This window comes from Bos indicus x Bos taurus, chromosome 7, assembly GCF_003369695.1.
Source record: "Bos indicus x Bos taurus breed Angus x Brahman F1 hybrid chromosome 7, Bos_hybrid_MaternalHap_v2.0, whole genome shotgun sequence".
NCBI classification, from domain to species: domain Eukaryota; kingdom Metazoa; phylum Chordata; class Mammalia; order Artiodactyla; family Bovidae; genus Bos; species Bos indicus x Bos taurus.
The window spans coordinates 108937283-108964242 of record NC_040082.1 but is presented as its reverse complement, the minus strand read 5'-3'; the positions used below and the strand labels follow the sequence as shown (position 1 = coordinate 108964242).

The window sequence follows — 26960 nt, the reverse complement described above, 5'->3', positions numbered from 1 at the left end:
AGGAAGCACAAGCTGGAATCAAGATTGCCGGGAGAAATATCAATAACCTCAGATATGCAGATGACACCACCCTTATGGCAGAAAGTGAAGAGGAACTCAAAAGCCTCTTGATGAAAGTCAAAGAGGAGAGTGAAAAAGTTGTCTTAAAGCTCAACATTCAGAAAACGAAGATCATGGCATCTGGTCCCATCACTTCATGGGAAATAGATGGGGAAACAGTGGAAGCAGTGTCAGACTTAATTTTGGGGGGCTCCAAAAATCACTGCAGATGGTGACTGCAGCCATGAAATTAAAAGACGCTTACTCCTTGGAAGGAAAGTTATGACCAACCCAGACAGCATATTCAAAAGTAGAGACATTACTTTGACAACAAAGGTCCATCTAGTTAAGGCTATGGTTTTTCCAGTGGTCATGTATGGATGTGAGAGTTGGACTGTGAAGAAAGCTGAGTGCCAAAGAACTGATGCTTTTGAACTGTGGTGTTGGAGAAGACTCCTGAGAGTCCCTTGGACTGCAAGGGGATCCAACGAGTCCATTCTAAAGGAGATCAGTCCTTAGTGTTCATTGGAAGGACTGATGCTGAAGCTGAATCTCCAGTACTTTGACCACCTCATGAGAAGAGTTGACCCATTGGAAAAGACTCTGATGCTGGGAGGGATTGAGAGCAGGAGGAGAAGGGGACGGCAGAGGATAAGATGGCTGGATGGCATTACCAACTCGATGGACATGAGTTTAGTGAATTCTGGAAGTTGGTGATGGACAGGGAGGCCTGGCGTGCTGCAATTCATGGGGTCGCAAAGAGTCTGATGTGACTGAGTGACTGATCTGAACTGACTAGAACAAATAAAGAATAAACAAACAGATGAACACAATCACTGAAATAAATACTATAAAAGGAATCTATAGTGGAATAACTGAGGCAGAAGAATGGATAAGTGAGTTGGAAGATAGAATTGTGGAAATAACTGCTGAAGAGCAGAATAAATAAAAAATAATGAAAAGAATTCAGGATAGTCTTAGAGACCTCTGGGACAATATTAAACACACCAACATTTGACTTAAAGGGGTCCCAGAAGAAGAAGAGAAAAAGAAAGTGTCTGAGAAAATTTTTGAAGAGAGTATAGTCAAAAACTTCACTTATGTGGGAAAGGAAATAGTCAATTAAGTCTAAGAAGTGAAGGGAGTCCCAAACAGGATAAACCGAAGGAGAAACATGCCAAGATACATACCAATCTATTCTTTGGAACTCTGTATTTAGATGCTTATATCTTTCCTTTTCTCCTTTGCTTTTCACTTCTCTTCTTTTCACAGCTATTTGTAAGGCAATATTTTATTTCTGTAAGGCTTTATTTCTTCTAAGTCCTTGTTAAATGTGTTAATTGATTCTTGCATTTTCTCTATTCTATTTTCAAGGTTTTAGATCATTTTTACTATTACTACTCTGAATTCTTTTTCAAGTAGTTTGCCTTATTTCCTCTCTGTTTATTTGGTCTTGTCAATTTCCACCTTGTTCCTTCATTTGTGCAATACTTCTGTCTTTCCATTTTTTTCCTAATTTACCGTGCTTGAGGCCTCCTTTGCCCAGGCTTTAGGGTCGTATCCTTCTTCCTTTTGGTGTCTGCCCTCAGTGGGTAAGCCTGGTCCACTGGTTTGTGTAGACTTTGTGTTGGGAGGGACTTGTGTCTGCATTCTTGTTGGAGGAGGTGAGTTTCTTTTCCCTCTGCTGGGCAGGGTTGTGCTAAGTGATATGTTTTGGGGTGTCTGTGGGAATCCTGTCTGTTGATGATTGAATTTGTGCTTTTGTCTTGCTTGTTGTTTGCATCTTGCACTGGGTGCTGCCAGCAGTTGGGTGATGCTGGGTCTTGTGTACAGGTGAAGACCTTTGTTTGAGTTTTCACTAATTAATACTTCCTGGGGTTAGGAGTTCTCTGGCAGTCCTGGATTCAGCACTTCCACTCCAAAGGCTCAGGCCCAAGACCGGTCAGGGAACTGAAATTCCACAAGTCGCTGTTATGGCATTAAAGGGAATTAAAACAAACACACGAAAACTAAAAACAAAACAAGAAACAAAAGACAAATCCCATATAAATGGTACAAACAAAGTCAGACAAATAATAACAAAAACAATGGACCACGCACACACAAACAAAACCAAAACAGTCCAAAGAAAAGAAAATACAAGAAAGTGACCCAGCAAGTAAAGGAAACCAAAAGTGTTATTTACCAAATAAAAACAAAACTAACTAAAAAAACTAACCAGGAAACAAAACCAAAGCAGAATGCCAACTGGGGGATAAAGCAAAAAAATAAAATAAATAAAACTAATAACTTGATGAAAAAAAGGAAAAAAAAGAAGAAAAAAAATAGAAAAGCAAAGTTAAATAGAAGTATGTAAAAAAGATTTATGTATATTAAAGAATAACTATAGCAGGATAAGAACAATAAGAAAAACATACAAAATAAAATATTAATTAAAAAAAATTTTTAAAGAAGAAAAAAGAAAACAAAAAAGCCCACAGACCTGCAAAAGGCGAATGTAGAGGTAGAAGTATATAAAGGAAATAAAAAGTGTGATTTAAAAAAAAAAATTCTCAAAAGCTTAAATAGAGTTAATAGTAATAATAAAATCAACAACCACAGTAACAGAGGGGGTAAAAAAAAGGAAGACAAAAAAAAGTCCAGAACCAATCACAGAACCAATCAAAACATGAGTAATAATAAATGTTTTTCTCAGATCTCAGCTGTCAGCGTCCTTTCCCTTGTGAGTCACAGTCCACCTCCACTTCCCTAGGATGCTCTCCAACACTGGGCTGGTCTCCGGACCTGCTGTGGGGACAGCTCAGACTCTAATCTGGCGCTACTCCTGTGTATTCTTTTCTCCAGTGTCCACAGTTGCCAGAGCTACTGCACTTACTTTTATGGGAACTCTCATTGTCCTTTTATATATTCCATAGATACAGAGTCTGCCTCGTTAACCATGTGGGTTTAATCTGCAGCTTGTACAGCTGGTAGGAAGATTTTTCATCCTCTTTCTTAGTCACACTGCCCCTGGGGTTCAATTGTGATATTACCTTCACCTCTGCATGTGGGTTGTCCACAGTAGTTTGCTCCAGAGGCTTCCCTGGAGGACTTGGGTGTGTCCCAGTGAGGACCAGATACAGAGATGGCGCAGCTGCTTGGATTGCAGGGACCCCCGCAGTGCCAGGGACGCAGGAGAGCTGGCAGCCAGGGGAGCAGGAAATATAAGCACTTAGGGCCTTCTGTAGCCTCTAGCAGCTCTGCCTCAGAAGGGATCGAGCACGAAAATAGTGCAGCTGCTTGGATCAGGGGGTTTGTCCCTTATTCTTTCCCCATTCAGAAATAACAAGCTTAGAGAAGGAAATGGCAACCAACTCCAGTATTCTCGCTTGGAAAAGCCCACGAACAGAGGAACCTTGTGAGCTACAGTCCATGGGGTCGCAAAGAGTTGGACACAACTTAGCGACTAAACAACAACCACCTCAGATCATCAGGCATTAGATCCTGGAGGTTGGGTTTCCCTGCTATAGAGTACTGTTTTTGTGAAATCTCTGACTGCTTGCCTCTATCAAAATACTTAATAGGCATTACTATTTATAAAATAGATAATCAATAAGGACCTACTGTATAGCACAAGGAACTCTAAACTAAATACCCTAATGGCCTCTATGGGAAAAAAAATCTGAGAGTGGACACGTGTATGTGTATAACTGATTCACTTTGCTGCACACCTGGAACTAACACAACATTGTACATCAACTATATTCCAATAAAATTAATTTAAAAAAGAAGAAATAACAAACTCCAGGACAAAATATTGGAGAAGGCAATGTCAACCCATTCCAGTACTCTTGCCTGGAAAATCCCATGGACAGAGGAGCCTGGTAGGCTGCAGTCCATGGGGTCGCTAAGAGTCGGACACGACTGAGCGGCTTCACTTTCACTTTTCACTTTCATGCATTGGAGAAGGAAATGGCAACCCACTCCAGTGTTCTTGCCTGGAGAATCCCAGGGATGGGGGGCCCTGGTGGGCTGCCGTCTATGGGGTCGCACAGAGTCAGACACGACTGAAGCGACTTAGCAGCAGCAGCAGCAGGACAAAACATATTTCCATTCCACATACCTTCTTTTACGGAAAGCACACATCCTACTTTCCTTAAGCAACCATGACCTATCTTTTACGTTAGCATTCCCTGATTGGACTATCCCATAACCTCTAGAAACATGCATCTTCCGAAAGAAGAACTTCTTTCCTTAATGTGGTCTGTGGTAAAAGATATGTGTCTGAGGGCACTCAGGGCTGTGCACTGGGACGACCCTGAGGGATGGGATAGGGAAGGAGGTGGGAGGGGGATTCAGGATGGGGGACACATGTACACCCAATGGCTGATTCATGTCAGTGTATGGCAAAACCACTACAATATTGTGAAGTAATGAGCCTCCAATTAAAATAAATTCATTTTTTTAAATAAGAAAAAAGATATGTGTCTGATATATTCAAACATCTTTAGTTTCCCCCTCATAAGAAGACAAAAGTAGCAAAGGAGTAAATTTGGATCTGCTTAGCAATTAATGTTCCAATATTTCATCTTATTTGAAATGGCCTGGATCCTCAATGAATTCCTATTAACTTAATTTTGTTTCAAGTTATCAAAATGTGGAGAGACTATTTTAGATGGATATTTCCAAAACATGTAGCTCAGCTGGTAAAGAATTATTCCTATAGAGTTTACCAAAAAGCTCTTACCTCAGTAACCTTTACTTAAAAATGTAATCATATCAGGTTATTTTCCCTGTTGACAGATTTTATAACAATATGCACTTATTAACAATAATATGCACTTATTAACTTCCAGTAGGGTGTTCTTTGGAAGGAATGATGCTAAAGCTGAAACTCCAGTACTTAGGCCACCTCATGCAAAGAGTTGACTCATTGGAAAAGACTCTGATGCTGGGAGGGATTGGGCGCAGGAGAAGGGGACGATAGAGGATGAGATGGCTGGATGGCATCACTGACTTGATGGATGTGAGTTTGAGTGAACTCTGGGAGTTGGTGATGGACAGGGAGGCCTGGTGTGCTGTGATTCATGGGGTCGCAAAGAGTTGGACATGACTGAGCGACTGAACTGAACTGAACCCTAAGTACAATAAAAGTATTACATTTAAAAAAAAATATTACATTTAATGTTCATGATTCTAAAGATAGGTCTATATTAATTAAGCCTACAAGCTTAAAACCAAGCTCTAATACCAAATATTAATTTAATATTATCTCCCAGATCATATGTATCTGGAATGTATTCTGGTGAGTTTTATATTTCTGAATATGTATATAAGGACTCAGTTTCCTTTAAGCCAATTAAATACAGTTCATTTACAAGTTAATTTTTACATAAAGACAGACAACAGAATCAGAGATCTTTTAGTTTTCCTGCTTGAATTTTAAAAGGTCTCTTTTAATACAAAAATACTTATTCAAAAAGATAAATGCACTCATTACAGCATTATTTACAACAGTCAAGATATGGAAGTAAACTAAGTGTGCATCCATGGATAAATGGATAAAGAGATGTTCATCTTCTTCTCAGAAGATAAAAAAGAATGAAATCTTGCAATTTGTAACAACATGGATGGAACTTGAGGGTCTTAAGTGAAATAAGTAAGGAGAAAGACACATACTCTATGATTTCAATCATGTGGAATAAAAACAAACACAACAAACAAATAATATAATAGCAACAAACTCAGATTTGTTGAGACAAATCAGTTTGTTAACTCAGCAGAGAACTGATCAGTGGTTACCAGAGGGCAAGGGACTGGGTGAGGGGGGAGCTACATGGTGATGCATGCTGACTAAACTTACAGGGGTGCTCACTCTGTAGTATATACAGATGTGATTTTATAATGCTGTACACTTGCAGCTTACATCATCATGATCATCTTCACCATCATCCTAAATAAAAAAGAGGTGTAATTCTCCCAAAATAAAATGTCTCTTTTTCTTTTCCTCAGTCTGGGGGACTACAGATGGATCAGAAAGTTCCTGAGAGCCCAGGCAAAATAGTTACATTGCAGAGGCAGAGGTAGACGAGGGGAAAATGCAAGTTCATCTCCCCCCCTTTTTTTTCTCTTTAATGTCTAAGTAACCCAAGGCTGGAGTCTCAGGCAATGTGGGCTGTGTTTGAATCTCAAGGCTTAGTGTTCCATCATGCCCACAATTTTAGCAGAGACTTGCAAAACTGCATAAGATGAAGATCCTTATTTAACATGTACCAGTGACAGAGCTTGACACAAACAAGTTTTCAGGATAACAGGGATGCGAGCGCAGATATAAGGATCAAGGGAGAGGTACAGGGTGAAAGAGCAGAAAGACTGGGGAAAAAAAACAGCAGGAAAATAAAGGTGAGAATACTGGGAGGATAGGCCTTCCAGCCCCTACATGATACGTTTAAACCTCACTCACTATCCTAAATCTCCCGTCAGGGAGAGCCCACTGGACCGAGGTTTGCCGGGTGTTAGACCAGCCTCTCCCACCTCTGCTTGTCACCTGTCAAGGTGAGCTGTTGCCAGCCACAGGCTGAGAGCAGTGGTTAGCTGCAGGAGGTCCACTCTCCCAGAAGGATACAACAGAGAAGTAGAACAGGAGAAAGAAGTAGAGAGATAACAAGGTGAAAGAGACAAAGAGGAAGGGTTAAGCTTTGCCTGAATGAGGCCCCCAGGTGGGACGAAGTGAGGTTCAGGTGATCACTTGTCACCAATGGTGATCCCTCAGGTGCCCAGATCTTCTCCTGGGAAGCGGACAACTGTCCCAAGTTGGGTGCCAAAAATCTGCTACTGATCTGGGTTCTTGGCCTTCCTTAATCAACAGAAATTGACTAGAGGGGAGACAAGAAATTCAGGTAAGGCTTTATTGGGGTCCTTGCTGCCGCAGCAGTGAGGGAGAGTAACCGGGTCCCTTGCTGGCTCCTGAGGGTTGGGGGGGGCGGGCAACCTGGTTCCTTACATGGGGTGAAGGTAGGGGTGTGTCTAGGGGTTAGTCAGGAAGGGTGGCTTAGACCGTTTGCCCATGCTTCAGGCCAAGTGCAAGGGGCATGCACAGTACTCTGTTTCTGCTCGTGGCTCTTCAGAAGTGGCAGTTGTGGTTTTGGGTCTTTCTATATCTTGTTCATAATTTTCCCCCACTGCCCACTCACACAGTAACTTTTAGTCCCTTGTAGCGTCTTTGTCAGAGAAGGCAATGGCACCCCACTCCAGTACTCTTGTCTGGAAAAATCCCATGGACGGAGGAGCCTGGTAGGCTGCAGTCCATGGGGTCGCTAAGAGTCGGGCACGACTGAGCGACTTCACTTTCACTTTTCACTTTTATGCATTGGAGAAGGAAATGGCAACCCACTCCAGTAACTTGCCTGGAGATTCCCAGGGACAGAGGAGCCTAGTGGGCTGCCGTCTATGGGGTCGCACAGAGTCGGACACGACTGAAGTTACTTAGCAGCAGCAGCAGCGTCTTTGTATTCTGTTGCTGGATAAGACCTTTGTGCAGGTGCAAGCACCGCAGCTAAGGGCTCCAGATCCCGGCCTGTCTCACTTCTGCCTAAACCCCTCAGACCTGGGACAGGGGCCTGAGGGTCGTCAGTTAACCCGACTGAGGTCCAAATATGGGTTGGAGAAGTTCATAAGGAAAACGTTATTGAGAAGGGGTTGGGGACTGACGCACGCCGCCACCACAGCGGACCGCACAGTCTGGCAGGTCCCTGCTTCGACCTACCTGAGCGCAGAGCCCAGGGCCAGCCACCCGCACCCCGCGAAGTCCAGGACGTCTAAGCCCGCACGCGGGGCCGGGGCCGCGGCCGCGAAGCGGACCGGCGCGATCCCGGGCGTTCGTCCCCCACCCCGCCCCTCGCGTACCGGTGTCGGCAGCGGGTGATGCGGCCCCTTTAAGTCCCGGCCGCCCCGCCCTTCGCAGTCAACTCCGCGGCGGCCCGGGATCCAGGCCGGGCCGCGGCTCTCGCCGCCCAGCCTAACCCAGCCCGGCCCGGCCCGGCCCGAGCGCCGAGCCTAGGCCGTCCGTTTCCCACAGCCTGGAGGAGCCGGCGGTGCGGCGCCCGGCCCGGTCCGCAGCCCGGCAGGCCGGCCCGCACCTCCGCCCGGCCCCGGGCTCGCAGCCCCTCCCCGCCCCGGGGCCGGGGCCCCTGCAGCCTCCCGGTCCCGGCGCTCCGGCCCCGGCCCCCCGGGCCATGCGGCCTCGGCCCCGCCGGCGCCCACCGCGTACCTGAGGAGATGAGGCTCCGCAATGGCGCCTTCCTGACGCTGCTGCTCTTCTGCCTGTGCGCCTTCTTCTCGCTCTCCTGGTACGCGGCGCTCAGCGGCCAGAAAGGTGAGCCCCTCCCCGCCGGCGCTGCCCCGCTCCCCTCCCGCCCCGGGCGCCGGCCTAGGCAGCGGGGCTCGGGCGCCCGCCGCGGAAGGCGGCCGGAAGCCGGCGCCGGCGCCCCCTCCCCGCCGGCCGGCGCGGGGGGACGCCCCTCCCTGCGCGCCCCCACTTGTTTGCTGCCGGAGAAACGAAATTCTCCGCGGCCCGGGGCTGGGCCTCGAGGCGGGGGCCGGGCGGGCGCTCGGGACTGGCCTCCGCGAGTTTTGCCCGCGCTGGGGCGGGTCGCCCCCTCTGGCGAGCGGGGGACCTCAGAGTTCTCAGAGAGGGGAGGGAGACGCAGGGGCAGAGGCGGCTTCGCCGGCTCCGGGCACATGGATGCCCCGTTCCGGAGAGCCGCGTGAAGTGGCAACCGGCCGCGCAGGCGGCACTGTCACTTCCCACCACCGCTCCGCCCCGGCTCCTCCGGAGCCTCTGGCCCCAGAACTCCTCCACGGGGAAGCGGGCGCTGCGGAAGCCTTCCTCAGGCTGCTGGCCTGCGGGGTGCCTTGGGGGCCTCAGGAGCAGCCCACCTGGCTACCGGTTAACTTGCTTTATGTGGCCTCACGTGAAGTTTGCTCCAGCTAGCCAGTCCACCGCCGAGGACCCCCGAGTCTACTAGCACACTTCGGGCTGAGGGGGCAGACCGCAGCACTGGCTCCATGTTGGTTGGGATGGATGGGGCTGAGTGGAGCGTTTGCTGAGGGCACAAAGCTGAGGAGGCCCTCGCAGGCCTCTGTCGACCCAGCTTGCAGCACCAGAGGCAGCAGGAAAAGCTGCTTCCTTCCTGCCTTTAGCTTTCCCTGCAGGAGGCCTAGGCAGGCTCGGGCTGAGGCTGCTGACCTCAGCCTCGCCCCCACCTCCTGCTTCCCTGTCCCCAGCGGAGGCCTCAGGAGGAGCTTTTCTGACCCTCGACGTCCCCGTGTCCCCACCTGGCTCCTGCCCGCCCAGCTCAGCCCAGCCCTGTTTGGGTGGAGGCTTGGGCTGTCCTTGGGGCACCAGAAGGCCTGGAAGGAGAACCCTAGGACTTGGTACATGGAGGCCACGGCTGGAGCAGAGTTCTCTGTAGGTCTCTGTATGTGGAGTGTTCGACCCAGGGAAGGGCATGGCTGGGGCAGAGTTCTGTGTAGGTGAGGTGTGTCACCTAGGGGAGGACACTTTGGACCCTCAGCAGAGTGGCCACGTAGGCAGACTGGCTTGGAGGCCAAGGTGGGGCCGTACCTCATGGGCTGGGGCACATTTGTTCAGTTGTGAGTGAAGTAATGAGCCCTTGCACCCTGCCCTGGGCGAAGCCACATTTCCTAGGTGCCTCTTGCAGCAGCCGCATGCTCTCAGCTGGATGTCAGGAATTGCAATGTCAGACCCCCACCTGTGCCAGGACTCCAGACTGTGAGTCTGACTAGCCACAGTGTCCAGGAGCATGGGAGTGAGGGAGATACCCATGGCTTCATTTAGGCCTACTCTCTCTAGGGGCTTCCCAGGTGGCCCTAGTGGTAAAGAACCTGCCTGCCAATGCAGGAGACTTAAGAGATGCAGGTTCGATCCCTGGGTCGGGAAGATCTCTTGGCATGGCAATCCACTCCAGTATTCTTGCCTGGAGAATCCCATGGACAGAGGAGCCTGGCAGACTACAGCCCATGGTGTTGCAAAGAGTCCGACACAACTGAAGCTTCTTAGCAGCAGCAGTAGCAGCTCCCTAAGGGAAGCATCCAGGAGCCTGGTCAAAGAAGTGGGGTTCAGATGCAGTGTCCTTGTCCCTGGGGCCTGAAAGCCCAGAAGCCTGTGACATGTGACAAGAGGGTCACCTGGGCCTTCCCTACTGAGGGCTGCTACTCTTTTGGGGGGCCCAGTAGGATCTGGTCTTTGAAGGCCTGAAGGGAAGCCTGAGTCTGGGCTCTTACATGAACCTTTCTCATTTTTACATTCAGATGACTGTATTAAGCCTGTAGGGAAGCCAGACTAAGTCTGAGACCAGACTGGACCTTGGCTTCCAGTTTGTAGTGAATACAGAACTCAGGAGAAGGCTGGCCCCAGCAGGGATGCTTAGAGGAAAAGCAGAGGAACCCAGATCTGTAGGGAAGGGAAGAGGTGGGCAGGGAGCCAGAGAGAAAGGAAAGTAGGAGCAGGTGGCATCCTGGAAGCCAAGGGCCAGGAAGGACACACAGGCCTTGGCAAGACCCTGGATGCAGGTTCCAGGCTCACTTTCACATCCAGCCTTGACAGAATTTGTGCATCAGCTCCACTAATGCTCCGGTTATAGCCTGCGAAAGGTCCCCAGGGAAGACAGCAGACTCTCCAGGGGGTTAGCCTGAGCCACACAGCCCTCCCCGTGTCTAGGCTGTCCTCTCTCTTAGACTTCAGCAATGATGGATGCCCGTCTTGACCCCTGGGAGAGTGGAAGCAAATCCTGGAGAGGAGGTGGCCACCTGCCCCCTTCTCCATGCTTCTGCCCCACTGCAGGTTAAGAGCAGACCTTCACTGGGCCCGGCACCTGTCTGTGCTTCTCTGAGCCTATTTTTCCATCCCTCAGTACAGGGCACAAGGTCTGTGCCCCTGCTTCAACCTTGAAATCTATTTCTTTAATGAAGAGGGACCCAAAGGGAAGCTTGTGGTCTGTGGGCCTCAGATATCTTGATTATTTTGCCTTCTGGTAGAGGGAGGCGCAGGAAAGCCTCCAGTAGTGTGACCACAGCTGCCCCCAGGACTTGGAAAGAGGAAAGCTTCTGGCAAGAGGACCAGGGTAGGGAGCAGGCTATGCCCAGGCCTCAGTGGTCAGGGTGATTCAGGTCAGCAGAGCCCACCTCTGGGTCCACCTAGGACAGGCTAAGGTTGGACAGAGCTCAGCCTGCTTAAAAATCAGAGAAGGCCATGCGTGGGGGAGCAGGAGCAGCAGGCAGAGAGAGTGAGGCCTCCTTACACTCCCTCCACCTCACAGAGGGCCCCGCTGCAGGGGGCTTCCTTGGGTATAGCCAGTATCATTGGGGTGGGCATCAGGGACAATAGGTAGGTAGGTGGAGACTGCAGGAGGGAGGCCACCTACCTGCTTGGGCAGCTCTGAACCACATCCTACTGGGCCTCAGCACTCCCCAGTTAAACTTCCTGTTGGCCGCTGGTCAGGGGAGTGATGGGGGTGGCCAGCTCCCTGTTTAAAGGGTCAGGTTTCTGGGGTAACCTGGCCTCAGAACCCAGAGCAGAGCCTCAAAGATCTGGTAACCTGACTCCTAACTCCCTCCCTAGTGGGGCTGTTCTGAGCACAGAAGCTTGAAGTGGCCTGGCCTTTGGCCCCAGGGGCAGCGTGTGGGGAAGGAGACTGGGGCAAGCTTCTGACTTTGGAGTGCCTTATCAAGGACCTGCTTGGCTCCCCTGCTCTCCCCCTCTCCCCCTCCCCGCTCAGGCCTCTCTGTCCTTCCTAGGAGCTGCTCCTTTCTCTTTTTCCAGAACTTAGCACTTAGGCCTCTGCCCTAGCTACAGAAGGGGGTGTCCTGGGATGACCGAATTTTGCCTTGGTCATGACCTTTGGAGTATCTGGTTGTGGCGAAGTGACACCATCCCAGGGCATTCTGGGGGTTGTGATCCCCCTGAGGGATCAAGGAATATAAGAGCTGCCTGAGGATGAGAGGGGAGAAATCTGGAAGGTTTCCGAGACTTGGAGAGTTTTGCACTGAGGCCTTGAAGGCTCCACGGGCTTTCATTAGGCCCAGAAGAGAAAAGGGAATCCCAGGCAGATGAAACAAGCATGTGTGAGAGCATAGACGTCAGACGAGGAAAAGGCAGTGTGTGTGATAGCAAAAAAGGAGGGCAAAAGCCAGATTCGAAGGGCCTTGAGAGTGAACAGCCTGGCAGGACCTAGCTGCCTCAGCAGCAGCAGCAGATAGCACTGTTGTTTTTGTCTCGTGCTTGATGGTTCGGCCCTGCCAGGCCAGTGGAGCCAGGTACTTGACACCCTAGGGCTCCCTGTCCACTGTCAGGCAGCCCCACCTCTGTGCTGCTTCAGGCCCATGTCCACCTCGGAGCCTGCAGATGGGACCCCGCTGGAGGTTCTGATCCAGGTCCCTCTGGGTGGCATGGTTCAGGCCTGGGACAGCTCTTCAGAGAAGCAGGCCTCAGGGCATTCAGAGCTTGTGTTCCCTCTCTGCTGTTGCCTTGCTGAGGGACCTGTGACTCGTTTTTCAACTTCTTTTGTTCCTCTGAGCACTGGGAGCTGTAACTGCAGTGGTCTCCCCACCCCCCCACTATGTGCGATTATGAATCCAGAGCTGGTGTCTAGTGTAGAATGACCGCCATGGGGACAGTGGTGAATGCGTATCCGGGGCTCCGTGCTACTTGGTGGATAGGAGGGGATGTTCAGGGAGGTTTTCTGTCCCCTAGGAGCCTTGGGGATGGGGCTGCCTGTGATCTCTGTGAAGTAGGGTGGGAAGCGAAGTGCAGAGGCTGAAAGAAGGAACAGGGGAAGGCTGGCCTCAACATAAGAACTGCTGGAGGAAGGCGGGTCTTGGATGGGTCCTTGGATGTCCTGCCTCCTGGAAGGAGGAGATGCTGCAAGGAGAAGCAGGAAGGGGCTGTGAGAGCTACTGGGAGGAGAGAATTCAGTCCTAGGCTTTTCCACCTCCAGCTTAGTTTGTCCCACCTGGGCCTGGAAGTGATTCTGCAGCCTGCACTAGAGAGGACTAATTCCCCCTGTGGAGGCTTTTCTTCTGCAGGTGTGAGTGTCACTGTGACTGCAGAGTGACTTTTATGTAAGCCCATGGGACTCACATGTAGCAGGCATGAGAACAGATGTGAACAGATGTGTGTGCTGACACCCTCGGGGGGCAGCGGGGCAGCTCTAGGCTGCCCCCTGGTGACAGCGTGCACACCACTCAAGGTGATGTGGTGGACGTCTACCAGCGGGAGTTCCTGGCCCTGCGTGACCGCTTGCATGCAGCAGAGCAGGAGAGCCTCAAGCGCTCCAAGGAGCTCAACCTGGTGCTGGATGAGATCAAGAGGGCCATGTCCGAGAGACAGGCGCTGCGAGATGGAGACAGCAATCGCACCTGGGGCCGCCTACCTGGTGAGGCGCGGGAGCGGGACGCAGTGGGGGCGTGAAGCTGGTGGTTAAGCTCTTTGTCTGACGTGCCCCTTCCCGACCCACCCAGAGGATCCGCGCCTGAAGCCGTGGAACGTCTCGCACAAGCACGTGCTGCACCTGCCCACTGTCTTCCACCACCTGCCACACCTGCTGGCCAAGGAAAGCAGCCTGCAGCCGGCCGTGCGCGTGGGCCAGGGCCGCACCGGAGGTAGGGGGCCTGGGAGAGGCGAGAGGCGGGCGGCGGGGCGATCCCCACGTGTGCCCGGGGCTGACCCTCCGCGTCCCCACAGTGTCGGTGGTGATGGGCATCCCCAGCGTGCGGCGCGAGGTGCACTCCTACCTGACTGACACGCTGCACTCACTCATCTCGGAGCTGAGCCCGCAGGAGAAGGAGGACTCCGTCATCGTGGTGCTGATTGCAGAGGCGAGTGGGCGGGGCCAGGCCCGGGCGCTCAGTGCAGGGCGCGGCCTAAAGGAGCGGGGAGAGGAAAACTGCAGGGTTTCAGAGGAGGAGACTCAAAGTTCAGTTGGTTTCATTCACAAACTTGCCAAGGTAAAAAATTGAAAGAGACAGTTTACGTTCTCCTCCTGGGGATGTGAAGTTACCTAGTCCGCCCCACCCCTTGGCCCCACGTATCGAGAAGGGCTTTCTCTGAGGCACCTATGGCCCCTAGGCCCAGCCTTACTTAGCCTTTAGGATGGTGGGAGAAAGAGCTTTGTCCTTCCCCCAGCCTTTTCTTCCAGGCCATTTGGGGTGACAGCCTGACTCAGGGAGGGCACTTGGTCTTCCCACAGACTGACCCACAGTATACCTCGCTGGTGACAGAGAATATCAAGGCCTTGTGAGTACTGGCAGCCCAGCAAGGCTGGTGAAGGGAGGATTCTTTGTGAGGTGCTGGGCAGGCAGGAGCCTTCCATCTGTGGGAAAGGGTGCTTCCCTTCTTGGCTGTGGGGGTGGGTATGTAGAGATGACCCAACCCCTCTGAAGCCTCTGTGTGTCAGCAGGATGGGTGTGATATCGGGGGATGTCTGCCTGGTGGGCTTTAGGTAAAGGACGGGGTCTAGCTAGCTCAGCTCTGCCCCTGCTCTGGTCCCTGGAGTCTGCAAACTCACTGGGCCTTCCTGTCCCCAGGTTCCCTACGGAGATCCATTCTGGGCTCCTGGAAGTCATCTCCCCTTCCCCCCACTTCTACCCTGACTTCTCCCGCCTCCGAGAGTCCTTTGGGGACCCCAAGGAGAGAGTCAGGTACTAGTCCTATCCCTCTCCCTGTGCCCCCAGCCACCTGCCCCCCTGTGCTAAGGAACCTAGCCTGTGGGTGTCTTGAGTCCCGAGTCCTTTTCTGCACTGCCTCCATCGTTCCATTGGAGGACCGCTGCATGGGGGGGGGGGGGGGGGGTGCCTGCTACCCACTCAGTGGCCTCTGTGGTGGCCACACTGGAGGTGGAGGGGTCTGAGCTCTTGAGGCCCCTTCCCCTGGTCCGCAGGTGGAGGACCAAACAGAACCTTGATTACTGCTTCCTCATGATGTATGCACAGTCCAAAGGCATCTACTACGTGCAGGTGAGCACTGATTCCCTGCTCTGGCCCCCTTTCCCCCTGCCCGGGCCTGGGTGGTGAGCCCTGCCCTCCCTGTGCCCATCCTGAGTCCTGGCCCCCTTCTACCTTCCCACCACTGTGCAGCTGGAAGACGACATCATAGCCAAGCCCAACTACCTGAGCACCATGAAGAACTTTGCACTCCAGCAGCCCTCGGAAGACTGGATGATCCTGGAGTTCTCCCAGCTGGGTTTCATTGGTGTGCCAGCCCCCTCCCTGCCCAACTGGCCTGACCAGAATATCTCTCTCCAGCCCACTTCTATCTCTGTCATCAGCTCTCAGCCCCCTGCCCTGTTCCCAAGCCCAGGTCAGGCTCTGAGTCTTTTCCTAGAGTGCCCGCTGTAGCCCCTCCTGGCCTATTCCTGCCTGCCCCTCTGCATCAAGATGTTTGGGCTCACCAGCCCATCCGCCCTCTTCTTACCCACACCTGCCTGCAGCCAGCCAGAGGTTTTGCTGTGGGACCCTCCCCAGAGTCCCCCACAGGGATTAAGAGGAAGTAGGTCAGGGCAGAGCTGCCTTCTCAGCACCCTTTTCCCCCTACTCCTACCCTCAGGGAAGATGTTCAAGTCGCTGGACCTGAGCGTCATTGTGGAGTTCATCCTTATGTTCTACCGGGACAAGCCCATTGACTGGCTCCTGGACCACATTCTTTGGGTGAAGGTCTGCAACCCTGAGAAGGATGCGGTGAGCAGGGCCTGCACAGAGGCGGGCGGGGCGGTGGAGCCAGCAGCCTCCTTCAGGGACTGTTTGGTGATCGTGCGCCCGACAGGAGGAGACTGTTGCTGGCTGGAGGAGTTTGTCTTCAGCCCATGTGTCACCCTCCCTCCACAGAAGCACTGCGACCGGCAGAAGGCCAACCTGCGGATCCGCTTCAAGCCTTCCCTCTTCCAGCACGTGGGCACTCACTCCTCACTGGCGGGCAAGATTCAGAAACTGAAGGTGGGCGGTGCCGCCCTGGGGCGGGTCGAGCACAGCAGAGCCTGGGCCGAGCTCAGGCAAGGAGGCGGCGGGCAGCCCAGGGCCCACCGAGCACCTGTATCCCTCCGCCACCAGGACAAGGACTTTGGGAAGCATGCGCTGCGGATGGAGCACGTGAACCCACCAGCAGAGGTGAGCACGAGCCTCAAGACGTACCAGCACTTCACCCTGGAGAAGGCCTACCTGCACGAGGATTTCTTCTGGGCCTTCACGCCCTCTGCAGGGGACTTCATCCGCTTCCGCTTCTTCCAGCCGCTGCGACTGGAGCGGTCAGTGCCAGCGCCCACAGACCCACTTTGGGGGAGGGGGAGGGTGGCTACCGCGGTTCAAGCCTCACCGCAACTTTCTGACCCTACAGATTCCCCTCTGTGACCCCCCAGCAGATTATTTAATGTTGTTAGGTTTTCTTATCTGAAAAGTGTAGCTCAGAACAGTAGCGACAGAATTCCCTGGTGGTCCAGTGGAAAGACTCAGGCTTTCACTGCTGTGGAACCGGGTTCAGGCCCTGGTTGGCGAAATAAGATCCATAAGCTGCATGTGGTGAGGACAAAACAAAAAGGAACAGTAGCTACTTCATAAAGGCAAGTCCAGCATCGCCCGCAGGAGCTTGGTGACATTGCCCGTCACCATCGGCCTTATGAGTAAGTTGCCTTGTACAGTCCAACAACTGCTTTGGGTGGTGCCCAACTTGGCCCAGTACCACAGGGCCCACTGAAAGGCTGTTGCTGAGCCGTGAAAGACTCCGGCATTCTTGGCCTCCAAAGGAGAGGAATTCAATCTGGGGCCAGAGATAAGGCTTGATCGCTCAGAGCTTTTGTGTGATAAAGTTTTATTAAAGTATAAAAGAGATAAAGCTTCTGACAGAAGAGGGCAGAAAGAGTTGCCCCCCTGCTAGCTTTTAGCAGTATGTTATATACCTATCAGCAGGTTGCTAAGAGAAAGGAGATGTCTCAAAACTCAGAGTGGCACCAGGCCCCTCACCCACAACATGCATTTTGAGATAACATTGGCATCAGGTGAGTCATCCCTGGCCATAAAACGATTGACATGAATCATGAAGAAAGGCAGGTTTCCGAGTAAATACGTAGCTTCATTAACATAGATTAGGAGAACAATGTATGAGTAAAATATTCCGGTTTGTTGAGCCCCTACTGGTCTGAGTCTTAAGCAGAATCAACTTGAAGAAAGACACAGTCTAGGGTAAATACATAGTTCATTAACATGGCTTAAGAAAACCACTTCCATAAGAAAAACATTGATTAGCTCAAGGTTTGAGAAAAGTTAGGTTTGGGTGGAACCAGGTGGTGTCATGGCAACACAGAATTTTACCTCCTTTTAATTTTGTATAGAGAAGGAAAAAAATGTCTAACACTTGCCTGTTTCCTCCATTTGGAGAACCCTGGCCTTCCTTCCTGTTCCCCTCTCACCACCGACTGCCGTCCTGGCCCAGGCCTGGCCTTTTCTCTGCTGGGTGTCATGCCTAGGCAGTGCCCCACCCCTGCAGCAGCTCACAGGCCTGTCTGGCCGCAGGTTCTTCTTCCGTAGTGGCAACATCGAGCACCCAGAGGACAAGCTGTTCAACACGTCTGTGGAGGTGTTGCCCTTTGATGTGAGTGTGGTGGGGGGTGGGTGTGCACTGAGGCCTGCCCCTCCCACAGCCACTGGCTTCAGCCCCTTGATTTTGCCCCCAGAACCCCCAGTCAGACAAGGAGGCCCTGCAGGAGGGCCATTCGGTCACTCTGCAGTACCCTCGGAGCCCTGATGGCTACCTCCAGATAGGTGAGTGAGGGGCTACGGAGCGGAGGTGGGGGCGAGGCTCGATGAGCAGGGCTCTTGGGGCCACCTCTCACTGCTGCGCTCCCCCAGGCTCCTTCTACAAGGGCGTGGCACAGGGTGAAGTGGACCCTGCTTTCGGCCCCCTGGAAGCACTGCGCCTCTCCATCCAGACAGACTCACCTGTGTGGGTCATTCTGAGCGAGGTGACATGGGGCAGGGGATGGGGAGCTGTACCCAGCAGCTAAACCCCAGCGCTCCCTGAAACCCCAGCTGACACTGAGCCTGGTTCTTCCAGATTTTCCTGAAAAAGGCTGACTAAGCTGAGACTTAACGAAGGTGCATTTCAGCTGGTCCTGAAGCCCGGGAGACCTGAGATGTGGCCGCTGCCCCCGGAGGGCCAGGCATGGCTGCCCCAGTCTGCTGGGTTGTGCCTGGGACCGCGCTCCGCAGGCCTGGGGTGGCCGCTGGCCCGGAGGCCCCAGGAACTGGTGCTGCCCCGCCCGCCGGCCGCGGGGAAGAGGCAGGCGGCGCCTACACTGTGCCTGAGGCCGGCGCGCCACCCGGAGCCGCTCCCTCCTGGCCCCCTTGAGCCAGGCCGTTTTAGAAGAGCTTTTTCCTGGACACCCACTGTCTCTGGCGCGAACACTGGAATGCATATACTACTTTATGTGCTGTGTTTTTTATTCTTGGATACATTTGATTTTTTCACGTTAAGTCCACATATACTTCTATAAGAGCGTTCCTTGTAATAAAGGGTTAATGACGTGTTCGCCTCTACTCTGGCTGTATCATCAGGCGCCCCTGCCTTGCAGCATGGCCCAGCACGACCTAGCCTCCATTTCCTGGGAGTGGCGGCTTGGTAACTAGGTAACTGATGGAGCTAGTGTGGAATCTGGGTCGACCCCCCGCCAACTTCCAAAATGACCTTCCTCAGAGCCCTCCCCCTAGCACCCATCATAGCTATGGAAGTGCCTGCACCCGCCTCTCAAACAAAGGCACACCCCTGTCTCCTCTCCCCACGCATTCGTGGGTCTCGCCCTGCTTTGACCCCCGTTTCCAAGGCCCTGCTCCAGTCCCTGGTCTCTGACCCATCTTAGGGTCTCTCAGCCAGCTCAGGGCCTTTGCTGTTACCTGGTTCCTCTCCTCTCCATTCTCGTTAAAAGCCACCTCTTTAGGGACTATTCCTGGTGGGCATTCCTTCGAGATCTGGGCCCCAAGACTCCCAAACGTTCATCGGAGAGCGCCTGTGCGTGCGTGCTAAGCTGCTTCAGTCCTGTCCGAGTTTTTGCAAACCCTTAAACTGTGGCCCACCAGGCTCCTCTGTCCTTGGGATTCTCCAGGCAAGAATATTGGAGCACGCCAATCAACCAAATTGGTTACATTCATCGTCTTTCCCAGCTCTACCGGCTGCAGCAGGTTGCCCGGAACACTTGTGCTCAGTCGCGCCCGACTCTGGTGACCCCATCCCACCACGCTCCTCTGTCCATGGAATTTTCAAGGCAAGAATAGTGGAGTGGATTGCCATTTCCTCCTCCAGGGAATCTTCCCTACCCAGGGATGGAACCCATGTTTACTGTGTCTCCTGCATCAGCAAGTGAATTCTTTACCACTGTGGCACCTAGGCATCTAGATGCTGGTAACCCAGTACCGATCCCAAAAAGTCCCTTGTGTTGGCTGTGAAGGCCAGGGTACACGGAATAGGGCGGCTGAGGGTCAGCGGAGAGGCAGGATTCATAGGAGAGGGACAGGCGAGGAAAGCACTGACCGCAGTGAGAAGCCCTGGGTGAGCATCGGCGGGAAGGGGCGCCTGCGCCCCGAGCGTGTGCCTCGGGGGTCTGGGAACTGGACAGGACCCAGGACCTGACTGAGCTCCCCCGGGGCGGGGCGAGGGGAAGGGGAGGGCGGTGGAGAGGGGCGGCCTCGTTCCTTTCGCAGCCCCGCTTCCGCCAGGCAGCCCACTCATCTGCTACGGGCTGAAGTTAGGCCCCTGCACGCTCTACAACCCGCATTGCGCGACACATTTCGACCGAGAGACTCGGGGTCCTGTCATGGACGCTTTAATGAGAAACTGGAGGAGGCTCCGGCTCAACTGCAGATCCGTCGTCCAGGGGTCCTCCGTCTCAGGACCTCAGCAGCAGTTTCCGGAGCTGTCCAAGGAGCGCGGCGCGCAGCTCGGCCGGGAGGAAGTGGGCGAGCAGGCCAAGGGCCGCCAGGGCCACGAGAAGCCAGAGCGCGCGCGCGCTCGCGTACAGCGGGGCCAGCCTGCGAGTGGGACTCAGCGGCGGCGGGGCAGGACGCCGAGCCCAGCCCGACCCCACCAGCCCGTCTCCACCGGGAGCCCGCCCACTGGACCCCAGAAGGGACCCGCCTCCAACCAGCAGCCCGGTCCCGCCCGCACTCCGCTGGCGGCCTCAGCCGTCACCGTCCTGCCCATCTACCACCTTTCCCCGCCCCGGCGGACCTCCGGGGAGCCGCCCCGCCCCGCTTCTCACCTCTGCTGCGCAGAGCGCGCGTAGCCCTGGAAGTAGCGTAGGCGTGCGAACAGGTAGACCAGACCACACAGTGCTGCCGCACCTGGGGCAGGGGAGGGGACGGCAGGGCAGGCTGAGGTGAGCCCGATGCTGCGGGGACCCCCAGGCTCCAGTGCACGCGCCCCTAGCCCGTGTCCAAACCTTCGTGAAAGAAGATGCCGGCCACCCAGAGCATGGCGAGGAACAGCGGGAAGTACTCGCTGCAGTTCACTCTGCGGTGCGGGCGGGGTTAGCATGAGGGCGCCGGCCTGCTTCCTCAGAGCCTGCCCGCCCGGGGGCTGCCTCGCTGCCCACCCCGCGCCCTCCCGCCGCGGCTCACTGGGCTCGGTAGATGCGCTCGAACTCCGGCGGGCCGGTGGTGAGCGGCGGCGACACGCGGAAGGCCCTGCGCGCCGAGATCACCTGCAGAGAGAAGTAGGCTGGGGACGGAGGTGTTGCAGGAGTCAGACTCCGCATCCTGACTCCCGGCCTGGCTGCGCATCTTCCCTGATCCCTGCTCCATGCCCTGCTCGTGGAGACTCCCCTTTAAAGCCCAACATAAGAGGACCACCGGACCCCGCTCGTCTCCGGTGTCCATGACACTCAATAGGGAGGGCAGGGTGTGGGCCTGGGGCTCTGAGAGGTCCTGTCCAGCCCAGTGAGTGTAGGAGGAAGGGATGACACCTCACAGGACACCTGCCCTCGAAAGGACTTTGCTCCTGAGTTAGTTTGACTTGCAAAATGCAAGCAGATACCCAATTCCCACCCTCTAGGCAGGGACTGTGGCCGACAGCCAAAGTGTTCGTCGCTCAGTCCTGTCTGACTCTTTGAGACCCCATGGACTGTAGCCCACCAAGCTCCTTTGTCCAAGGGATTTTCCAGGCAAGAATACTGGAGTGGGTTGCCGTTTGCTTCTCCAGGGGATCTTCCCGACCCAAGGGTCGAACCTGGGTCTCCTGTCTTGCAGGCAGGTTCTTTACCAACTGAGCCACAGTTGGCTGCATCCTTCCAGATTCAAGGGAGCACACACCTTGTGGCCATCGTCCCTGCTCCCCCACCCACAGAGTTCACCAGGAGGGGCCTCCTGGATTGCTGTGCCTGCAAACTGTGGCGTCCGGTCCTGCCTCGGTTTCTCTGTTCAGGCTCTCTGGACCCTGCCTCAGTCGGGGTCTAGATACCCTGTCCTCTGCCCCCAGGTGGTTAACAGCTGGGACTGTTCTAGTCCAACTCCAAACCACCGGCCTCTGCCCCTCTGCCTTCCGACACCCATGGGTACAGAGAGAGTGGGGGCTGACTCTTGAGAGCCTGAGTGCACAGGAACCCTTCTACTTGGTCGCAGGCCAGGTGCCCACCACACACATAGTTGCAGTACTGGGTGTCTCCAACTATCTTCCTGCAAGTTCTGTGGCTCTGATGCCCTTGGTGCCAGGCTTCCTGTAGGGCTCAACCTGAGTGCCCTGTGAATACCAAGGGTGACCTTGCCAGCACCATGCAGGGCCACCTGATGGGTGAGCTCACTGGTATGGCTGGAGATCAACTCAGTCTGTGTGCTCAGCGGCTCCAGGGCCCCTCCCTCAGGCTGTGTCTTGTCCTAGGGCATGTCTGTCCCAGGAATGTGTCATCTACGGCCAATCTGAAAAGAGCACTCAGCAGGCACCTTTGGGGGTTTCAACCCTGTCCAGCTTCCAGGATAAAAAGAGTGCCTTTGAAGGCAGGGCCAGGGGATGGGGTCCTCCCACTGGGACACCCAGAGAAGAGACAGTTGGAGAGGGCAGCGGGCATCTGGAGTAGGGCTGCCTCAGGCCCATGGCTGTCCCACTTCTATACCCAACACCAGAACATCCCTTCATACTGGCACCCTGCCCTCCTGCTCAGTCCAACATGGCTGGATGCCCCACTTTCTCACTGAAAGCCCTGCCCTCCTCCAGGGCTCTTTATGCTGCTCAGGGGACCACCCCCAGCCCCAAGCCAGGCATCCCGCATGCCTACCTCCCTCATCCCTCAGGAGCCTTTTCCATTTCCCTGCCCATCCCCTAGGTCAGGCACCTCTCAGCCATGGTCCCTGCCCAGAGTTTCACAGTTTGCCCTGCAGACACCCCTCCAGGGCCTCTCCCCTTCCCACTTGGGGAAAGTGCCAGGCCTTCAGCCCTGGAGCATCCCTTCCTCTGGGGCCAGCAGAGCTCGAGTACTGGGAGTCTGGGCTGTCCCTCACCTAGGCCTGGCCTTTCCAGCACCCCTCCCCCCCGACCCTGCCCAGAGCCTGGAGGGAGGAAGGAGTCCAAGGCCCACCCACCTCCCGAGCAGGAGCCAGCCCACCTTGCAGCAGGACGCCCAGGAGGGTGACAGAGGCCAGAAGAGCTACCTCGTCCTTCATGGTGGTGACGGCTCTGGTGGGCCAGGCTGGCCTGTGAGCGGGTTATCTGCGGGGCTTTATCACCCTGTCTGCTGCTCCGAGGCTGGCCAGGGAGAGGAAGAGTGGCCCGCTCTCCCCGCCCCTCCTCAGTGGCCGAGGGTGGGAAGGGGCGTGGCCACAGCCTGGGACAGCCTGGGCAGCTGAGCAGGCGGAAACAGGACCACATGGAGCCTGGGCAGGAGAGAGTGTTTGCCTGGGGACAGCCCAGCCTCCTCCTCCCAGTCCTTTTGGCCCTTCTTGGCCTAGCCTTGCGCTGGCAGAACTCAAACTGTCCACCCTAGGCTTGCTTCAGCTGCCAGATCACCCGAGTGTCCCCAAAGGCCCCACAATAGCAGCAGATCCCACCTGGCCCTCCAGACCTTCTCTTGTCCAGGATCGGATCTCAGGAATCGAGACGCTCCTACTTGAACCACCCATCGCCACCATTTCCCAAGTCCCATTCATTCTCAAATCCACCCCCTGTGCCGCTTTCCAAGGCACCCTGCCCCAGTCACCTCTTTCTTGGCCACGGGTCACGGGCCCCTCATGCACTCCTGGCCCTGGCCCCCTATCAACCCACTCCTGTATCTCCCACTCCCCAGCTGGGGTTGTTTTATAACATGCAACTCCGACTACAAGGTACTCCAAGCACCCAACCCACACGGGCACAGCCAAGTCCTCGCTCCCTTCCAGAAAACCTGATGTCCACCACTTCTACAGCTGCCTGGGCTCCATGCACGTGGGCCATCCCAAAGGCCACTGGGCTGGCCTGGTCAGCCCCCTCGGGATGTCTGAAGCTGTCCTCTCTGGGCCTCTGGCCCTGGTACCCACAGTCACCTGCCATTTCTGCCTGCCCAGCATCCCTCTTCGTGAAGCCTCAGCTCTGCCCACACTCAGCTTCTGAGCCCTGGACAGCCGCCTCCCACCCCCAGGCCTGCGGGACGGACACGTGGGCCAAAACTGCCTGTGGGGCCCAGGGCTGACCCAAGATGGTGAGCCGGAGTCCTGGCAACTTCCTCAGAACTTTGGGGAGGGGAACTCGGAATGGGAGCGAGATTCCTGAGGGCAACTTCCAGCCTCTCGTCATCCTGAGGAAGACAGAGCCAACCCAGGGGTAGGCTGTGAGAAGAGAGGCAGCTTACGTCCTGAAGCCCTGGGGCCACCTTGCCTGAGACAACCCCCTGACTGTTCAGCTTTTCCATTTTGTAAAACGGTCACTTCTCCTTTTTGCTCAAGTTGGTTTGAAGTGGGTTTTGGTCAGTGGCAACAGAGTCCAGACTGGCAAGCGAGCACAAGCCATGCTGTGGGAGGGACCGAGCAGCTGGATTCTGGGGCCGCCTTTGCTGCACTGGCTGGTGGGCTGCCAGGACGCCCTGGCACCCCTTTGCCTGGTCCCACTGGAGAGTCTCCGTGTATCATGGTGCTGTGACCTGGGGACCTCCGCCCTCGCCGCCCAAGCCTGGGTTCCAGCCTGAGGGCTTTGTTGCCTGTTAGGCTCCCCAAGAATTCCCTTTGGCCTCTCATCACCTGCTCAACACCCAGCGAATGCTCTTTGTCCATCACTGTCCCCTGAGAACCAGCTGCACACCAGCTGGGGTTGCTGGGAGCTCCTCAGGAGCAGGGGTGGGTCTCCAAGTCTGGGCTTGCTTTGGACAAGTCTTCCCGTAGCAGTTAGTAGGTGCTCTGTGATGTGGAAATGACTGAAACAGAGACAGGAGTACCAGGGAGCAGATGCAGGATGTGTCCTCCAGCTCTCTCCACCAGTTCAGCCCCTACTAGGACCCCTGCTCTGATCTTTCCTCCAGCCCTAGACAGGCTCCCTGAAGGGTGGGACACATGCGCCACGGGTGGGCTGTGTGCCAGTGTTCACAGGAACCTGTGTGTCTCCATGCTGCGATCCCATGGGTCAAGGTGTTTACGATTATTTTGAAGCTTGTTCATGGACCTCTGTGTGTCCATGCGTCTCTGCACATGTTCAGGCTGTCTTCTCTGACAAGCTCTCATTTCCTCTGAACCGAGACAGACTCTGTTCTGAGCTGGCAGCAGGAAGCTGAGGCCTAATTATCAGCAGCTTCTGAGGAAGTCCCTGGGCAGATGTCCAGGCAACAGCTGTGGGCTCAGCCCCTGAAACCCTCTCCAGATCTCTTGATCCACACCTCCCTCTCTCTGAGCTTCCGCAGTCTCTCAGGGTTGGGCCTTGCTCAGGCTGACAGAGGTTGAGCCTAAGGCCTTCCATGCAGAAGCCACCCACTCACCCTCCTTAGCAGCCAGCCCTGGAAGTGCCAACATTGAGGGCAGTGAAAAAGCCCCTCCCTAAACCCCTGAAGAAACCCTAAGATCATGGCATCCAGTCCCATCACTTCATGCCAAATAGATGGGGAATCAATGGAAACTGACTATTTTCTTGGGCTTCATAATCACTGCATGTGGTGACTGCAGCCATGAAATGAAAAGACACTTGCTCCTTGGAAGAAAAGCTATGACCAACCTAGATAACATATATAAAGCAGGGACATTACTTTGCCAACAAAGGTCCGTCTAGTCAAGGCTATGGTTTTTCCAGTAGTCATATATGGATGTGAGAGTTGGACCATAAAGAAAGCTGAGCGCTGAAGAATTGATGCTTTTGAACTGTGGTGTTGGAGAAGACTCTTGACAGTCCCTTGGACTGCAAGATCAAACCAGTCCATTCTAAAGGAAATCAGTCCTGAATATTCGTTGGAAGGACTGATGCTGAGGCTGAAGCTTCAAGAGTTTGGCCACCTGATGCAAAGAAACAACTCATTAGAAAAGACCCTGTTGCTGGAAAAGATTGAAGGCAGGAGGAAAAGGAGATGACAGAGGATGAGATGGTTGGATGGCGTCACCAATTCAATGGACATGAGATTGAGCAAGCTCCAGGAGTTGGTGATGGACAGGGAAGCCTGGTATGCTGCAGTCCATGCGGTTGCAAAGAATCAGACACGACTGAGCGATTTAACTGAACTGAAACCCCTGCAGGCCATGCCTCAGTAACTCAGGCCTGTGCCCCTGTACTGCTGCTGCTGCGGCTAAGTCGCTTCAGTCGTGTCCAACTCTGTGTGACCCCATAGACGGCAGCCCACCAGGCTCCCCCGTCCATGGGATTTTCCAGGCAAGAGTACTGGAGTGGGGTGCCATTGCCCCTGTACTAGCCCCTACTTTTCCCTGAAGAACATCCTGGAAACTGAGCTCACCAAGGATCTCTGGAAATGGAAAGGCCAGCCAAACCATTCTGTTGAAAAGAAACCACACTCTCATTACCATAGACAAGCATAAGCAGTGAACAACTCAGACCCCAAGGTTAAGTTATAAAAAGATTTACTTTGCAATTATTTTATTACCAAAAAAGTTGCAAAAATAGCACACATTTCCTATCACCCAGCTTCCTTTAATGTTAAAATCTTATACAATTCTAATTCAATTATGTAAACTCAGAAATTAACATTGATACAATACTATCAGATAGTTACAAATCTTATTCAAGTTTCACCCAGGGTCCCACTAAAATATTAACAGTACAAAGACCTCCAAAATGTTATGCAAAATTTTGGCAGACTCAAAACACATATTCAATTCTCTTTATATGAAATGTCCAGAAAAGACAATCCATGGAAACAGAAAACAGATCACTGGTGGCCTAGGGCTGGGACCATGACTGGGATGGTGGTGTTCAGTCTCTAAGTCCTCTCTGACTCTTTGCAACCCCATGGACTGCAGCATGTCAGGCTTCCCTGTCCTTCAGTATCTCCTGGATAGTCAGTGATGCTATCTAACCATATCATCCTCTGCTGCCCTCTTCAACTTTTGTCCTCAATCTTTCCCAGGATCAGGGTCTTTTCCAGTGAGTCAGCTCTTCTCTTTGCATCAGGTGGCCAAAGTATTGGAGCTTCAGCATCAGTCCTTTAGGATAGACTGGTTTGATTTCCTTGCTGTCCGAGGGACTCTCAAGAGTCTTCTCCGACACCACAGTTCAAAAGCATCAATTCATCAGCGCTCAGCCTTCTTTATAGTCCAACACTCACATCTGTACATGACTACTGGCAAAACCATAGCTTTGACTAGACAGAACTTTGTCAGCAAAGTGACGTCTCTGCTTTTGAACATGCTGTCTAGGTTTGTCATAGCTCTTTTTCCAAGAAGCGAGCATCTTTTAACTTCATGGTTGCAGTCACCATCTGCAGTGATTTTGGAGTCCA

General features: G+C 53.9%; 3 protein-coding genes across 7 annotated transcripts in view; 1 reads left to right on the top strand and 2 right to left on the bottom strand.

Annotated features, from left to right (window-relative positions):
- The window catches only part of SQSTM1 (sequestosome 1), a 69619-nt gene extending 61253 nt beyond the window's left edge, over positions 1-8366 (bottom strand). Inside the window, exon 1 of the mRNA XM_027548456.1 lies at positions 8288-8366. The gene's annotated coding sequence lies outside the window, so the exon portion shown is untranslated. The remainder of the gene's footprint in view (positions 1-8287) is intronic.
- MGAT4B (alpha-1,3-mannosyl-glycoprotein 4-beta-N-acetylglucosaminyltransferase B) lies at positions 7984-18618 on the top strand. 2 transcript variants are annotated; one of them, XM_027548455.1, is made up of 15 exons: positions 7984-8392; positions 13287-13472; positions 13558-13698; positions 13781-13914; positions 14286-14332; positions 14623-14736; positions 14976-15051; positions 15172-15286; positions 15641-15771; positions 15919-16026; positions 16141-16334; positions 17596-17674; positions 17757-17844; positions 17932-18044; positions 18137-18618. In XM_027548455.1, the coding sequence occupies exons 1-15, from the start codon at positions 8296-8298 to the stop codon at positions 18158-18160; spliced, it is 1647 nt and encodes a 548-aa protein (XP_027404256.1). In that variant the 5' UTR covers positions 7984-8295; the 3' UTR covers positions 18161-18618. The 2 variants fall into 2 exon arrangements, with proteins under 2 accessions (XP_027404256.1, XP_027404255.1); XM_027548454.1 differs by having other exon boundaries at positions 17461-17674.
- Positions 18619-19876: 1258 nt separating this feature from the next.
- Positions 19877-22828, bottom strand: LTC4S (leukotriene C4 synthase). 4 transcript variants are annotated; one of them, XM_027548464.1, is made up of 5 exons: positions 22668-22828; positions 20692-20774; positions 20514-20584; positions 20334-20415; positions 19877-20103 (listed from the first exon to the last, which is right to left on the bottom strand). In XM_027548464.1, exons 1-5 carry the CDS (start codon positions 22723-22725, stop codon positions 19927-19929), a joined length of 471 nt encoding a protein of 156 aa, XP_027404265.1. In that variant the 5' UTR covers positions 22726-22828; the 3' UTR covers positions 19877-19926. The 4 variants fall into 4 exon arrangements, with proteins under 4 accessions (XP_027404265.1, XP_027404266.1, XP_027404267.1 ...); XM_027548465.1 differs by having other exon boundaries at positions 19883-20103; positions 22645-22821; XM_027548466.1 differs by having other exon boundaries at positions 19883-20103; positions 20692-20791; positions 22668-22821.
- Positions 22829-26960: the final 4132 nt, after the last annotated feature.

Excerpts from the sequence above, each read along its gene's own strand:
- LTC4S (XM_027548464.1), bottom strand. The coding sequence starts at position 22,725 with ATGAAGGACGAGGTAGCTCTTCTGGCCTCTGTCACCCTCCTGGGCGTC. Across the intron at positions 20,416-20,513 it reads CGGCATCTTCTTTCACGAAG|GTGCGGCAGCACTGTGTGGT; the intron begins GTTTGGACACGG and ends CCCCTGCCCCAG. Across the intron at positions 20,104-20,333 it reads GCGCGCTCTGCGCAGCAGAG|GCTGGCCCCGCTGTACGCGA; the intron begins GTGAGAAGCGGG and ends TCCCACTCGCAG.
- MGAT4B (XM_027548454.1), top strand. The coding sequence starts at position 8,296 with ATGAGGCTCCGCAATGGCGCCTTCCTGACGCTGCTGCTCTTCTGCCTG. Across the intron at positions 14,737-14,975 it reads GACCCCAAGGAGAGAGTCAG|GTGGAGGACCAAACAGAACC; the intron begins GTACTAGTCCTA and ends CCTGGTCCGCAG. Across the intron at positions 17,675-17,756 it reads TGGAGGTGTTGCCCTTTGAT|AACCCCCAGTCAGACAAGGA; the intron begins GTGAGTGTGGTG and ends TTTTGCCCCCAG.